We start from the raw sequence: 16875 nt of genomic DNA, 5'->3' as shown, positions 1-16875 counted from the left end.
GCCACAGTAACCTTTATTGCCTAAACCTGACCTCTGTAACTTTATATTAATTACATAACTTTACATAAAGGACATAACATCATTTGTGGGGCGCAAAAAATAAAAGAAAGTTTACTATTGTTTAAATTTCTTATATTTTCACATATCTTTCCTCTCTTGCAAAGAGCACCTGTAACATAAATAATTTCCCCTCAGGGATCAATAAAGTATTTCTGATTCTGATTCAAATCCGTAGGATAGCCTATATGAACTGTTATGCATGCATTCTTCATAGGATATCATATGAACCATACTATGACAAAACGTTGACCTATGTGTACTTGCAGGGGAAAAAAATTATTTATTGCTTTACTGATTATGTAGTAGTCATTCTTTAAAGGAATATGTCAACATTTTGGGAAATGCACTAAATTGATTTCTTGCAATATGAGCCTGGATTCTGCAGATGGCTAGCTTAGCTTAGCATAAGGCTTAGAAGCGTGGGAAACTACTGGCCTGGCTCTGTCCATAGGTTTAAAAAAAACCCAAAACATTAAAGGGGATCTGCGGACATTTTTGAAACATTGATATTATTCTTGGGGCTATGTAACATGATGTACAAAATACTGCAACCTGCTTATGTATGCACACTTTGTGAGTGTGTGCTGGGAAAACCTAGGTAGCAGCTTCATCACTGTAAATACTAACTGCCTGCTTGTGGCGATATGAATGGAGTGTAGACTTTCAACATTTGCAATATATCTACTTTGTGTTAACACTTAACACTTAGCCTATCAGACAGGGTAATTGTGTTATACCTTCCTGACTTCTTTTGTCTTCTAGTAATTATAATTTATGCAAGTGCTGTCCATTGGAAGGAATCCATGACAGGATTTCAGGGCATGTTGTGACAGCTAGCTAGTTGTAATGTCATAAATATCATTGGAATCGCAGAGTCCTTTTACCTTCTTGTTGTGGTTTTGTTGTTTGTTATTTTTTCATAAATTCTGATTTCATTTACCGTTCCAAGTCTTTATCAGTATAATTTCTCTATTATTCCCATCTGTGCTTGGTCATAAAAAAGCCAGCCGCTGCTTGGATTTGATGCTTGTCTGTTCCTGGTATTAAGGCACAGATGCAATTTGAAACTTCACATTTTATTTTAATTGGATTTCAGAAAATGCGCAATATTACATGTTTTACTTGGTACTTGGTCAAATGTTATAAGTTATTGCCCATTTTGTATTTTTTGACCGCTCTAAGCACCTATACCATCAAAATCCAAGCGGTGGTGGCTAACTTGACAGGTTTTCATTTTACTAACTAGCTAGCTACCAAACACAAAATATGCTTTGACTGAGTAGGATGACTGTCTCAACATGCCCTTAAATCCTGTCCAGGATTTCTCTGTTCCAATGGACAGCGCTTGCTTAAATCATAACTACTGGAAGATAAAAGAAGTCAGAAAGGCATGACACAGTTTCCATGTCTAATAACTGTTATTTTAAATGGATTCAGAAAGTAACAGTATGTTTATTTAATATTGTTGAAATTCTATACTCCATTCATATCACCACTGACAGGCAGTTACTGTTGAACCAAAGGATGTACTAAGACAACTGGATACAGCATTTAACACATGGCCCTGTTTATTCCTATGAAAGTTACCCAGTGGCACATGAAGCCAAAATGGTTTAAGTGCCACATAATGACCCGAATGATCTGAGGATGACTGCCACTACTTCTGCACTATGCGGCCCACAGAGCAAGCACACCAGAGACTTACAGAGGCTGAGTGCAGAGTGCGGCCAAGAAATTAACGCTGCCAGCCTAATGGCTAACTTCTGGTTTAGCGCTCCCCTACCTTGAATAGGGATAAAATTATTTTAATTTTGTGGCTCTTCAAGACTTTCCAATGCTATCAGACCGAATGGATCAAATCCTGATAGTGGAACGAGTTGTTTTGTGTGCGTTGTGATGCTCTGTTTTGCTACTATGAAAATGGGCTTCAACGCACAGCGAACTTCCTGGGAGCCTGGTTGAACCTGATGACAATGCTACTAAGTGGTATCCTGGAACACTCTCGCAATATGCACATACATGAGGAGGTGTCAGTATTTTTTCCATTATGATATACAGCCTCTAGAATAATACCAAAGTTTTAAAAATGACCACTTTTCCCCCTTAACTCATTATATTTGGCTTAATTTGGTATGTACAAAAAGGTTGAAAACGTAGAGTTATTGTTTTAGCAGGGTTATGTGCTTGTTGGCTGGGCATAGAGACTTCCTGGATGTTTGTTGTCAGTGTGAGATTATCTCAACAAGTTGTTTGGGACAGAGCCAGGGTAGCTGTTTCCTTGTTTACAGTTTTTATGCTAAGCTAAGATAATCATCCTCTGCCTCTAGTTCCTTATTGAGCGGATATGAGAGGGATATCAATACTGTCATCCAAGTCTTGGCAAGAAAGCAAACAAAAAATGTCAAACTATTTGTTTATGACAAGGATTTTGCATTATGAAGTAGAGAAAGTAGAGTAAAAATTCTGACCTTGGCAAACAGTGCCCCCTTAGCTGCCAGTGCGTCCTCCCCCTTCCCGTTGGGGTAGCTCTCGAACCGTGCATCCAGGATAGGGTAGCGGCTGGCCAGCAGTAGCCCACTGTTCAGGAATTTAAACCTTGAGCAGCAGCCTTTCCAGCCATACTGGCCAACATCACTTAACACATAGGGGAAGTAGCGATGCAACTGTCGCCGCAGTCTAGTCGTCGATCCGTGGTCAAAAACTTCTTGCAGAGCCAGGAAATCCAAGTTGGCAGGGAAAAAGGCAGAGATCTCGTGGTCAAATGTTTCATCTCCATGGCGGCGTTTTCGTCCAGGCCGTTTAAAGACTGATGTTCGAGGGACGTGAGAGAGAGTGTTATTGGAGGATATCCCTACACCACCGTCACCACCATGGTAACGAGTGAGGGATTCCCTGGAGGCAGTCATGCTTCCTGTGTCTCCCCCTGCCAGCTCCCCAGGCCGATGGTTCCCTGTTTCGGCCTCCTCTTCCTGTGGGTCTGGCTCTGGGGCGCTGATGCTGATTTGAACCCCTGAGGTGTGAAGTGGACAGTCTGGGGATGTTTTTGTCTGGGTCCCTTCTCCATGCATGGGACAGTCATAATAGCCTTGGCCACTCTGAGCCCCCGTGGAATGCATGGGGCAGTCTGGAGCCTCTCCTGAGCTGTGAACAGGACAGTCTGAGCTGCTGTTAGTCCCTGCAGGGTGAAGGGGGCAGTCTGCTGTTGCGTCTGCTCCATTTGGGTGGAGGGGGCAGTCAGAGGAGCCCTGGTCTCCTGCAGAGGGGTGAACAGGGCAGTCGGTGGCACCTGAGGGGTGAATTGGGCACTCGGTGAGGGGTTCAGTTTCAGTGTCAGCTGGGCCGTTGGTGGTGTGTGTTAGGTCTGGACGCTGGTCCAGAGAGGAGGTACGACGGAAACCTGTGGCAAGGCTGCTGAAGGATGCCGCACTGATGAATGAAACAGGAAGAAAGTAAATAAAGTATTCAAAATGTATTTAATTGATATACACAACAATAACAAGGTTTTTACTACTGCTGGATAAAGCTGATTAAAGCCCAAGAGCAAGATCTCTTTACCTTATGGAAGTGTTGGTAGGTGAGTCAATGTAGATTTTAATCTGAGGCCGACTTGCGCCATTGCGGATCCTCTTCCCCACCTCCCTGGCTCTCCTGTGTGTGTCTGACAGGTTGTTGAACCTGGCCAGGGAGTCTGGCAGCAGACATACGTTGGCACTGCAGAAGCAGAAACTTCTGCCCTGTGGCCTCCATTCCCCAACGCCAAAAGCCCCTGGTCCAGCCTGGCCCTGCTCAGCCTGGTGTTTGTCTGGTCTGCACAAGGGAAGCAATAAAATACTATATCAACTCAAACAGAAGCTCTGAAGTACCCAAATAGCCCCCCATAATGTATGAAAAGAATAATTTGGTTTAAGGAAATGCATTTATTCACTTTATGATTGAGAAGATAAATACCACTCTCATGTCTGTATGCTAAATATGAAGGTAAAGCAAGCAGTCAATTAGCTTAGAAACAGTTCAGTGGCACACACAGTGAGAAAATAAATTGAAGGAGAGTAATTATATGCACATCACGTAGGTGCAAGGTTATCAAATATCAGCTTCAGACTTATTCCATGCTATAGAATTTTAATAAAGACAGCGTTTTCATCCTACTTGTGTGCAGGCATTTCCTTATCTTCATATGAGAAAATAAAAAAAAGAAACAAAAACTCGAATCGAGTAAATGATTTCTGTTGACCTGTACTGGTGATCAGTAATAACAACAAAACTTTGTTTTATACAAGTCCTCTGTACCCCAATCTCCTTGATCTACAGTAGCCTGCATGTGACATAAACATGGCAGTATAAAACCCTGCCTTGTGCATGAAAAGGTGTATGCTTGACCCTTAAATGGGATCAAGTACAACAATTTACTTACTGACTTAAATCACTGACTGAGCAAGTTATATGTATTTACATGATAACGAAAGGTAATTTTATAATTAAAACACATTTCAACATGCCATCTGCCACCCTCCACAGATATTGTGAAATAGTGCAGTTTATCTGACAAGGGTCAGGTGTGAGATACTCAGAACTCAGTGCCGTTAATGTTAAAGTGTGAGGCGGACTGCAGCCTGATTAGCTAAGTCAGAATACCTCAGTACAAAAAGAGCAAGAAAATGACAGGAGCAGAGAGGTGATGGACAAATACCTGATGAAAAAATGTGATGAAGTAGCAGGTATGACAGGCAGAGCTTAAGGTGAGAAGTGAGGCGTAGTACAAAGTTACAGTGAAGTCATTAAACTAGAGGACATAAGGCGGTCACAGGTTGCCACTCCGAAATATCGCCATTCCGAAGGGTTGCCACTGCGAAATGTCGCCATTCCGACGGTTCGCCATCCTGAAGGTCCGCCATTCCGATTTCCAAAGGGTCCGCCATTCCGAATTCTGGTCCCTAAGTCCTGACAGTAAGCTATGGCGAGCCTGTAGAAGCCGTATTTCCCATGCATGTCAGCGATTTTCACCAGTGATGCACGCGAGTAATTCAGGCTGACATTACTACCTGTTTTTCAGCTAACTCCTCTGGTAATTTTATTAAAAAGCATAGCATATATGCCCACAGTAAGTTATTATTATTATTATTATTATTATTATTATTATTGGCTCTTATAAGAGTGGGCTACAATGAGTACCGGTCCATCAAATCACAGCATCCGCGGTAAGAGGACACGGAATTGTGTGCGCTTTTACGCATGGGTCTGGGCGATCATGGATATTTGATGTGGGAAAGATGTAGCCAATGTATTACTTGTTTTTAAGTGGCACTAAGATACGTGGCTCATCTGTCCGTCCGTCTGTAGCATGAGTCATGTGCGCCACTTCACCACCAAGGTGTGATTTTTCAGCAAACTCCAGGGACGCACGCGAGTAATTCTGGCGAACTCCAAGGTCCTCTGGTAATTTTTAAGCTCATATCACAGTCATTATAAAGGCTACATACACATGCTATATCTTGTTTTTTTTCGGGACAATCTGGGCTAACCAGATTTGCCATTATTACATGTCCTTCTATGTGCCTGTATTTTATATTAATTTTCATATCAATGAAATGAATGTCCCCCTCAATGTATATGGTGACTACTGCCCTGTCATGCATGCATAATTAGGCTACAGTTGTCTGGGTGCACAATGGTGAAGTGCGCTGGTCTTGTCATACAAAGTTTGAGTGTCAACTGGACCGGACTACAAATGTGGATAGACAGGGAGAAACACACGCAAGTCTGAGACGTGGTAAGATACGATATTCCTCACTATATGAAGTGACTGATAACAAGATCTCTATAATGGGTTGTAAAGAAATTCGTCAGGTTTTTATTTTGTAGACAATTTATCTGTATTTATAGCATGATGGGATGACAGCACAATGATGTGTGTGGTATCATTGGGAAGCTCTAGTCCTGCACTTTCATGTGATACGCGTGGCATTTCTGTGCGAGCCTGCATTTGCGAGTAATCCATCCAAGAGTAATGTGTGTGCAGAGCTGTATGAAAGTTCTGTTATACATCATTTTAGAGTAATTTTATCTTTGTTTTTCGCTGTGAAAACATTGCACTACCGACAAGTGCTTGGTTTTGTCGGAAAGGTACGGTTCCGCTGTTTCATGTGATATGCGTGGTTTCTCACTATGACACACGTCAGAAAGAAGAAGAAAGAAGAAAATCAATAGAGAAGAACAGGTGTGAATTTGGACGCACTATGTGTCGTTCGGGCCCATAGGGTTAAAAAGCATATCATATAGGCCACAGTAAGTTCTTCTTCTCCTTCTTCTTCTTCTTATTAGGATATTATTATTATTAGTAATAATATTAGTAATAATGTATAAGGACCCCCCTGCTGGGTGTGGATGAAGGGCCTACCTTTGAAAATGTTGTCCGCCTGCCCGTAATCCCTAATGGCTGGCCTGCCCATAACATTTAATAAGCCCTTATTGCACTGTAGGCCACTAAGAAATCTGAGTAACAGGGAGAGAGTGCTGCTGTTTCACATCAAACAGAGCTGAATTCAGTACTTCAAAGTTTGTGGTAACGGTGGGTAGCCACTTTTGACTGATTGAGCCTGGCAGCTAGAAGCCAGACCAATGAGCAAAATTATTAATGGTAGACAAGTAGAAAAGTATACTCAGGAGAAATCTGCCAAGTGACCAAGTGGCTGCCCAGGCAGATCGACGCCACTTTTCTATATATCAGCAGGTGTAATGCTGTGCATTTCAGAAGCATCCAAGACTCTTTCTTTAACAGAGTCACGGAATGTTGCACAGAGCAGAGCGAATTTATGTACTAATGTGCACTGTATGTGAAATATGGATACAATCTAATTATGAGGAAAACACAAATCTTTGATCAATGTCAGACATAACAGGACTTCAAGGGTAGCACAAAACAGACAAAAAATTAACCACTTAACTGGCTACTGATAGAAATATCAAGGAAAATATCCAAATCAACAAAATCTGCAAGTCTACAAAATCAGGTAGGTAAACGTTATGCTCCTGAAACATTCCCTGCGTGGTAGGACCATTCAGTAAACAGAACCATGTGGCAGCTATGGCAGCTGGTACATGTAACTTTGCCTGGTGGAATTGTCCCTTCAGGGTCGCTTACAGTTAAGATGGCGGCAAATATCACAAAAATGGGGATTTATTAATCTCTTATTGTGCCTTACTTTAGCTGATGATAAAATATCAGGTATGGAATTAATGAGAAGGAGGAGCTGGCGCAGCAGTGGACACGACAGAGGTCACAGCGAGAGATGAGAGACTTTGTTTTTTGATTGGGGGTACCGACTACATAGTCAGTTTCACTCACTTTATCCCTCACACCATACAGCCCACAAAGCTTTGCCTGAAGAGCGGCACCAGGGATTGGAAAGAGAGTCAAAACTTGTCACCAACTTTGAACTCTCTTTTTACAGATTTTTTTGTCAAATTTCTTTTTATCTTTTTCTGTGATGCAACAAGGGCGCAGTGAGGGCTGTCACACGCTTTATGCAAGCACTCCCTAAAGGAGCTCACACAGTCTAACACATTTGGAGCACATTTAGAGCTAACAGTGTCTGAAATATATTTTTCTTTGACCAACTGCAAAGACCGTGCATGGTGTCCCCAAACACAAGCTCTGCTGGACTGAAACCTGTGGATTCCTGCATGCTTTCTCGCGCAGCCAAGAGGAGGAGTAGTAACCCTTCATCCCACTGTTTCCCTGACACGAGACAGTATTTCTTCAGCATGGATTTTAATGTTTGATGGAAGCGTTCGAGTGCGCCCTGACACTGAGGATGAAATGCACTGGATTTTTGGTGTGTTATGGACAGGAAGACAATGACCTGGGCAAATAATTTGACATGAAATTGGAATCTTGGTCTGTCTGGATGGATATTGGCAACCAAAACTGGAGAAAAACTGTACAAGGGCTTTCACTGGAATTGGCTGCAGCAGAGCAGGGGGAATCACCTGGTTCAGTTTACCGCTAACCTCACAGACATGGCAGGAGTGACAGTACTTTTTCACATCGGCTCATAAACCTGGCCAAAAGAAGTAACACAAGATGCAATGGTAAGTCTTTTAATTCCTAAATGAAATTGACTTAAAAAGGACTTGAGGGCGAAATCTCTGGGGCACAACCACCTGTTGGAATGAGTTCCAGCCAAGATCCCCCAACAATTTTCTCTGGGAAGACATCTCTTGAATTCTTACGGCAACATCAACTCCCATAGTTGTGAAAAATGTATCGTTTTGCTTGCTGAGCACCATTTGTTGAATAAGACAGTTTTATCTCTCGCAAACTCGACATAGGTTTGGTTGGCAGATTTTTCACAGGATCTGAAGTTTTGGTGATATGCCTCAGGAACCAACTCATATGCAAGGATCACAGTGGCTTTAACATCATAATCCAAACTCTCTTCAATAGACAAACTTGTGCACACTTCCTGGGCTTTTCCCACTAATTTACACTGCAGGAGCAACCTCCACACATCTTTTGGCCACCCCAAAGTTGCAGCAATGTGCTCAAAAGCGTTCAAGTAAGAGTCGACTTCACTGTCCCTAAAAGGAGGAACTAAGGCAATATGCCTACTAATGTCGAATTGTTCAGCAGAAGCAGTGGAGGAATGCGTCCTAACAGGGGTAGGTGTGCTTTGTACTGAGGCTTTTTCAAGCTCTAGGGCTCTTATTTTGAGGTGCATGAGCTCAACCTCACAGGACCTAGTTTGTAGGTCCAACTCTTTAAGACCGAGAGCCAGCTTAAGGTCCTCAGTATCTACCCCAGCCTGCAACAGACTTACTGGGTCTACGCTCTGAGTTAGAGTGACAGTGGGAGCGGACTGGCTGCTAAGGGCATGGCAGCCTCCGCCTCCACTCTCACATGCACACCCTTAGGGGCATGACCAGTCTGAGGCCGAAATTTTTCACCAACTTCTCTGATAACAAACTTTTATCTGTGCTTTGCGTATGTTCAGTGGGACAGAGACATCAAAGGATTTTGCAATCAAAAAACAAATCAGTCCAATTTAGAGAGGGGACATAGAATGATAGGGACACAGGCATTTGAAAGACCCCACCAAAACCACCCCAAACCATACATACACTCTCATTCTGTGGGAAACACTGTGGTGTGTCTGGGTGCCACGGCAGATACATAGGTAACAAAATAAGCAAGACATCAAAATTTTCAGAAAACTAGCACTAGCAACACCGGGAGCATGAGATGGAGCTACTAAATCTGTCATTGGTTAAATGACATGAAAACAAGAAGTAGAAAAAAAAAAAAAAACTTCACCAAGGTCCACACTAACCTGCAATAGGTGTACAAGTAGGGCTGGCGGACCACCTGCAGGGGAGCCCAGATGATGAAGCCCAGCAGTGCAAAGGGCAAGGAGGCAAGGAGGAGGAGCAGGTAAAGGGGTGCGGAGATCAGGACACACAAGGTAAGGAAGGAGCAGGGGTCCTGGGAGCGTTGGTGCTTTTCCAATGAGGTGGCCACGCAGGAGGCCAGGAGCCGGTCCAGGAGCCAGTAGCAGGGAAACACCAGGCTCCACGACAAGCCATCCAAGAAGTGCAGACAGGCACTGGAGTAAGGGGTGGTGTGGAGGACCATCTCTTTTCTTTTGCTATCTTTCTTCTTCTCTGTCACTTTCTCCTCACCTCACGCTACACCCACATACACTACTTAAACAAGCAAACACAAATCTGTTCTAAAGATTACATAAACAGAAATAAATCAAAAATAAATCAGACTCAAATATAGACCCTCCCCCCTCCTTGGAGAGAGGTACACTACATGTTTTGGATGATTTTTATCTTCACAGACAACCTTGTCTCAGTATCACTACCCCTCCCTCAGCAATCACACCCTCTACAGGGGGGGGCAAGGAGCGCAGTCTGCAGGTAGGGGGTTTCCATGATGAGACGGTTTCCGTTGATGATGGATCTATGATTGCAAGGACTCCAACGACCTTGGGAGGGGGCAGCCATTAAACACCCTCAGGACCTGAAGAAAGTGAGCTGATCGATAGATCGGGGGGTGGGGGGGGGGGGGGGGGGGGGGGGTGAAGGAAAAGAGGCAGAAGATCAGTGACTGACTTGCTCTGATGTACTGTAAGCATGCTGGGAGCAAAATGAACCTTGTACATTTCCTAATGTTTGTCAACGTATAATGCATATACTGTGTGTTCCAAACAGGCAAAAACAAGACAATTCTGTTCATTGAGCGTTTTGGTATTTTTGAAGGCATCCAGCGCTGCTATGGCCTATTAAACCTTTATCAATCAATCAATTTTATTTATAAAGCCCAATATCACAAATCACAATTTGCCTCACAGGGCTTTACAGCATACGACATCCCTCATCCTTAGGACCCTCGCAGCGGATAAGGAAAAACTCCCCCAAAAAAACCCTTTAACGGGGGAAAAAAAAAACGGTAGAAACCTCAGTAAAAGCAACTGAGGAGGGATCCCTCTTCCAGGACGGACAGACGTGCAATAGATGTCGTACAGAGCAGATCAACATAATAAATTAACAGTAATTCCGTAAGTCTGTCCTTTAAAGTATTAAATCAGATCTTATCCAAATAAGGAGAAATAAAGTACATTACTCTGAATCTATTGAGTTAAACAAGCACTGATATTCACTGGCAATTAGTCCACTAAGATACAATGTATGCCTAAATACTGAATTAAATAGCTAAATCTACCTACTGACTTTTTCACCCAAAAAATTGAGTCTTTTTAAATTTTCACGCTGGTTAAGTTTTCTGCTCTTTGGTCTTCAGGTATAAGAACAACAGACTGAAATATGTTCACATAATAATTTTCTGTGGCCACAGCTTTAAATTAAAACTGGAAGGAGTACCAAACAACTGTCCCGTAACCACACTTTGACTTTACTGGAAAGAGAATTTAATTAATTTTATAGATTTATTTTATGAAGCATTTGCATGACTGTGTTGTTGACGATGCAGTGGCTTGCATGGCTCCATACATGAGGGGAGTACCAGCTTTTAATTTTGGAAATATTATAGTTATAGCAGCAAGCAGCTTTGCAGCAGTGCTGCAGTAGCTGTCTGTGTAAACACTGCACATGCACAAGCCACAGCAGATCATCAAGGTGCTCACAGTCCAGGGTGGCCTGGGCACACGCACTGCACACTTAGGCAGTGTGGTCCAGGTGTTGTGGAACCACTTGTACTTTTTTTTTTTGATGGCTGTCATAACTGATTAGAGCAGCCACACTGTCCACGTGAGCAATACTGCTCTGACATGGCTCAGCTGCTGCTTAGCTGTCGCACATCTAGAGAATAGCAGTCCTGTCTATTTTTTCTGCATCACGTGCACAGTTTTCTGCAAAAATAGACAGTAAAAATTGTGTTTTGATAATCATATTGGCATGGCCGGCTGTGGCTCAGAGGTAGAACGGGTCATCCACCAATCGGAAGATCAGCAATTTGATCCCCGGCTCCTCCTGTCTGCATGTCTAAGTATCCTTGAGCAAGATACTGAACCCCAAATTGCTCCCGATGATGGTGTGTGAGTGAATTAAAAACTGAGTAGCAGGTGGCACCTTGTATGGTAGTCTTGGCCACCAGTGTATGAATGTGTGTGAATGGGTGAATGTAACTCGTAGTGTAAAAAGTGCTTTGAGTAGTCGGATGACTAGAAAGGCGCAATGCAAGTGCAGGTCCATTTACCATTTACCATTAGGCCTATACCACCTTTCACTACATTTTCAATGTCTACATCTGTCACAGACATGAACAAATATAAATATTTCTTTTAAACTCAACACTGCCTCTCCCTGTTTCAAATTAAAGGTCCCCTGACAACGTGTCTATGGACAGGATCCCTTCATTTGTTAACACAAGGCTTTTTATTGTGAAATATTTGCAGGGCCATGTTCTTGACAATGCAGTGACTTGCACGGCTCCGTGAATGAGTGGAGGACTGTCTTTTAATTGTGGAAATACTGCAGCAACAATGCTGAATTATATTAACTGAATGTTGTAATACAAAGCCTGTACTCCAATTGGTGCAGTTAATAAATAATTGTAAATAAACAGCTAGATTAATGTAGTGTTATAAACTAGAATATTAATATTGATGTTTAGCTAATTTAAGTACATGTACTAATAAAAGGTGTTCCACTTCAGACACATTTGAATAATTTAGGGTCCCTTTTTTAAGGGGAAATTGGCTGTGGACATATATCTACAAGTAATAAGAGAACAAGTGATCACAAAAGAAAGACAATCAAAATAGTATAGCCCAAACACTGGCCTACTGTTTAAAATATCTTATTTTCTTTGGTCAACAGATGAATAAACTAGGAATTACAGTCCTGTAATAACTGTACTGAAACCCAACTGTAGTACCAACACAAGCCACAGAGGGAAGAATCAATTCCACCATCATGAATAAATAATGAATTGATTAATTCATCCATGTCAACAAGCAGGGGTTTATAAGGATACACAGAGATTGTTGACCTCAGTGTAATTTTATATACCCCACAGGGACCACCAGAACAACAGCACAATAACCTCAAACATTTGAGCTCACACAGTGTCACATCTAAAGCAAGGCAATATCACCCCATAATCCATTAAACTGCACAGCTAAAACTCACCATCTGTTGTACATGTTATGCCAACACGTAACATGCACATTCCATATTAAAAAAGCAGTGGGCAAAGGTAATGTCTGCAACTGTTAAGCAACTGCATTCACATAACAACTTTCAGATAATATGATTGTAATGTAGTCTTCATCTAACTGACTCAAAAACGCGGTAAAACCTGTTAAGTCAAAAGAGCAAGATAATAATGTTATACTTAATGACATTATTCCAATCAAAAAAGAGAAATGCCACATGGTCTGTCATATTCTCATTTTGCATCCAGGGTATGTTTGTTTATCTTTTCAATACTTTAGAACACTTTTCAACAAACAGTATATGATTGTCATAACAGTCTACTTTTTCCTCCCAAGTTGAGACTCTTTTGTTAGACAGGCTCATCTTCTGAATAGCACTTATACAGTGATCAGCCAAAACATTAAGACAGCTGATGGGTGAATAAAATAACATTGATCATCTTGCTACAATGCAATGTTCTGCCAGGAAACCTTTGGTCCTGACTTTCCCCCCAACAGGACAATACACCATGCCACACCAAACAAACTGCTCAGGGATGGTCCAAGGAACATGACAAAAAGCTCAATGCGTCAACTCCCTCTGAATTCCACAGATCCCATTCTGATTGAGAATCCATGGGACATGCCAGTATAGGACTCAAAGGACACCCCTAGAGGTTCTGTGTCCATCCCTTGACATGTCAGAGCCAAGTTCAATCCAAGATGGCTCCAGCATAGATCAGGGGTACCCCTGGGGTACCGGCACACCCCATGAATATTTGATCAGATTGGAATGTGAGGAATTTTGAGGCCAGGTCTATGTCTTTAGCTCTTTGTCACATTCCTCTGGCCATTCTTAAACATTTCTTGCAGTGTGGCATGGTGCATTGTCCTACTGAGGAAGCCACATGCCACCAGGCAGTGCCTTTGCCTTGAGAGGGTTTACCTTGTCTGCAGTGGTGTTTGGGTGAGTGAAGCTCATCAAGTGGCAGCCACATGAATACCAGGACACAAGATTTTCTATCAGGACATTGCGTTATAACAAAATGATCAGTGTCCATCATTCACTTCACCTGTCAGTAGTTTGAATGTTTTGGCTTGTTGTTTGTTTACATCAGAATAAAAATACTGACTTTGTCCTCCATCCTGGTAATCTTCTTCTGTATAGTTAAAACCTTTGTGTTGATTCATGTCAAGACAGAACACTGACTTGCTGCCTTCTATTGATTGACTTTTTATTGTGCTGGCTGACTGGGTGACAAATGAAGAGATGACCTGTTGACTTACCAGTAAGCCTAACTGTCATAATTGCTGTGCTTCTAGCTGATCGTCTGACTGACGGACTGTTTAACTGTCTGAAAGAGTTAATGACTCGAGGTTTCATTGTCCATTAGATTAGCAGGTTGACTTTTAAATTCAACCTCCTGGCACTGTGTAATGTTGTTCTTAGGACTCAGGTTACTGTACTCTGTAGCTACTGAATATAAATGTGATGGTATGGTTGAAGCACACTTTAACCCACTTAATGAAACTCTGGTATCCATTTAGCATAAGCAGAGGACTGAGTAGGCAGAAAGAAAGTCAGTGACTTAATGAGAGCAAGTAAACAGAAGGCTAATCCCCCTACATAAACTCTAATCCAGACAAATTCCTCTTTTGCACTGTTGACTGGCAGAAAGATCGAACTTGCAGCCTTTCCTCGTTAAATTATCTGTGAGTGGGATCAACTGGGCTTGAACTCTTGGCAAGAAAGCAAAAAGTGTATTTGTGGAGCTATTCTTTTAAGATATTCGTGCCTGCCTGTGTGTGTGTGTGTGTGTGTGTGTGTGTGTGTGAAACAAACATTTTCAATGTCAAAAATTAACTTTCACAGTGTGAAAGTCTTAACAGCTGTTGTGTAGTTATTTTATGTTGTGGGTCAGAAAGGTACCTTCAGGCCTTAATTTGAGCTAAACTTACCCTGTGATTTTTTTTTTTTTGGATCCAATGAAACTACTGTCATAGTTACTTCAAACTTAGTTATAGCATTCACTGATTTTTTTGGCCACTTGGGGGCAGCAGACCACGAACAAAACACATCACTGGCATTTTAGCACCTTACAAAGATGTATTCATGAATGTGTTATCAAATAGTTGTCTATTTACATACAGAGCAACATTGGCATTCTAAGCATAGCATTCTTAACTGACAATGAGAAACCATTTTAGCTAAAAACATATTCTCACTCCGACCTCATCACATATCGACATTTGGTCATGGACTTTCGACATCAACATATGATGTCCAAGGTACAAAAATACACTTCCATTTTCACAGGCAATGTACAGTTTGCATATATATAAACACACTACAACAAACACAGTACAACACTGCAAATTCATGTTTTTCATTCAACAACAAATGCATGTGGTTACATTTAACCAACACACACACACATGGTTAGGTTTGGGAAAAAAAGAACAGAGTTTGACTCTGACACCGACCTCCCAGGTGAAAGTCGATGGTTGTTGAACCCATCCACCACCCCTTCCAGCCACGCTACTCTGACTTTCGCCCCCTTGTGTGACGTGTTTCCCCCTGATGTCACCAGGCACCTTTAAACAAAAGGCGACCAGCTGCGTATCATACCGACGTGAAAGGATGGCTTTTTTTTGTTGGTGTCTGACACCGGAAGTCACTGACTTCTTTTTAAGATTATTTCACTAAAAAGGATCAATCAATCAATCAATCAATCAATCAGTTTTATTTATAAAGCCCAATATCACAAATCACAATTTGCCTCACAGGGCTTTACAGCATACGACATCCCTCTGTCCTTAGGACCCTCAAAGCGGATAAGGAAAAACTCCCCCCAAAAAAAACCCTTTAACAGAGAAAAAAAACAGTAGAAACCTCAGGAAGAGCAACTGAGGAGGGATCCCTCTTCCAGGATGGACAGAACCTTTTAGGCCAATTAAGTGTTCCAGTCTCTGTAGCAGAATTTGATGGTCAATAGCGTCAAATGCCGCACTAAGATCTAATAAAACAAGTACAGATACAAGTCCTTTGTCTGAAGCAATCAGAAGGTCATTTGTAATTTTAACTAGTGCTGTCTCAGTGCTGTGATGCACTCTAAATCCTGACTGTAATTCTATAGTTGGCTAACACCTCTGGATCCAGGGTGGGCTTTTTTAGTAGAGGTTTAATTACAGCTACCTTAAAAGACTGTGGTACATAGCCTATTAATAAGGATATATTGATCATATTTAATATATGAGTGTTAACTAAAGGTAAGACCTCCTTAAGTAGCCTAGTTGGGATGGGGTCTAAGAGACACGTTGATGATTTAGATGAAGAAATCACTGTGGTCAATTCTTGAAGAGAAATTGGGGAGAAGCAATCTAAATCTATATTAGGTCTTACAGCTGTGTTTGAGGTTAGATAGGTAGGCCTACTATCTGAGGACAGGAGGTCAAGAATTTTGCCTCTAATAGTTAGAATTTTGTCATTAAAAAAGCTCATAAAATCATTACTGCTAAGGGCTAAAGCAATACAAGGCTCAATAGAGCTCTGACTCTCAGTCAGCCTGGCTACAGCGCTGAAAAGAAACCTGGGGTTGTTCTTATTGTCTTCTATTAAAGCTGAGTAATGGTTTGCTCTGGCATTGCGGAGGCCCCTCTTTTAAGTTTTGAGACTGTCTGCCCAGATTAAACGAGATTCTTCCAGTTTGGTTAATCGCCAATTCCTTTCAAACTTTCGCGATATTTGTTTTAACTTACGGGTTTGAGAGTTATACCAAGGAGCGAACCTTCTTGGCTTTGTTAACTTCTTTTTAAGAGGAGCTACAGAGTCGAGTGTTGTTCGCAGCGAGCTTACGGCGTTATCAACAAAATGATACTGAAGGACTTGGTATTGAATTTAACAACGGAGTAATGATTTCCTTAAATTTTGCGACAGCACTATCTGATAAACATCTAGTATAGTAACTGTTGCTGAGTGGTGTGTAATCGAGTAAAAAGAAAACAAAAGTAATCAAATAATGATAGCGATAGCGAAGGATTCTGTGGAAATACTGTTAGGTTATCAATTTTAATTCCATACGTCAGAACTAGATCGAGTGTATGGTTAAAACAGTGAGTGGGTTCATGTACACCCTGACTGAAGCCAATGGAGTCT

At 41.8% G+C, this 16875-nt stretch overlaps 1 protein-coding gene across 1 annotated transcript in view; it reads right to left on the bottom strand.

The window, feature by feature from the left end:
* The window catches only part of smpd3 (sphingomyelin phosphodiesterase 3), a 106397-nt gene that overhangs the window by 58410 nt on the left and 31112 nt on the right, over nt 1–16875 (bottom strand). Inside the window, exons 2-4 of the mRNA XM_033634064.2 lie at nt 9390–10098; nt 3616–3867; nt 2529–3486 (exon numbers count right to left, since the gene is read on the bottom strand). Of these exons, the coding sequence (XP_033489955.1) occupies nt 2529–3486; nt 3616–3867; nt 9390–9691 (1512 nt within the window). The 5' untranslated portion in view covers nt 9692–10098. The remainder of the gene's footprint in view (nt 1–2528; nt 3487–3615; nt 3868–9389; nt 10099–16875) is intronic.

The sequence above is a fragment of the Epinephelus lanceolatus genome, chromosome 5 (genome assembly GCF_041903045.1).
Source record: "Epinephelus lanceolatus isolate andai-2023 chromosome 5, ASM4190304v1, whole genome shotgun sequence".
Taxonomy (NCBI): domain Eukaryota; kingdom Metazoa; phylum Chordata; class Actinopteri; order Perciformes; family Serranidae; genus Epinephelus; species Epinephelus lanceolatus.
The sequence above is the reverse complement of the archived record's forward strand: the minus strand, read 5'-3'. Positions and strand labels throughout refer to the sequence as shown.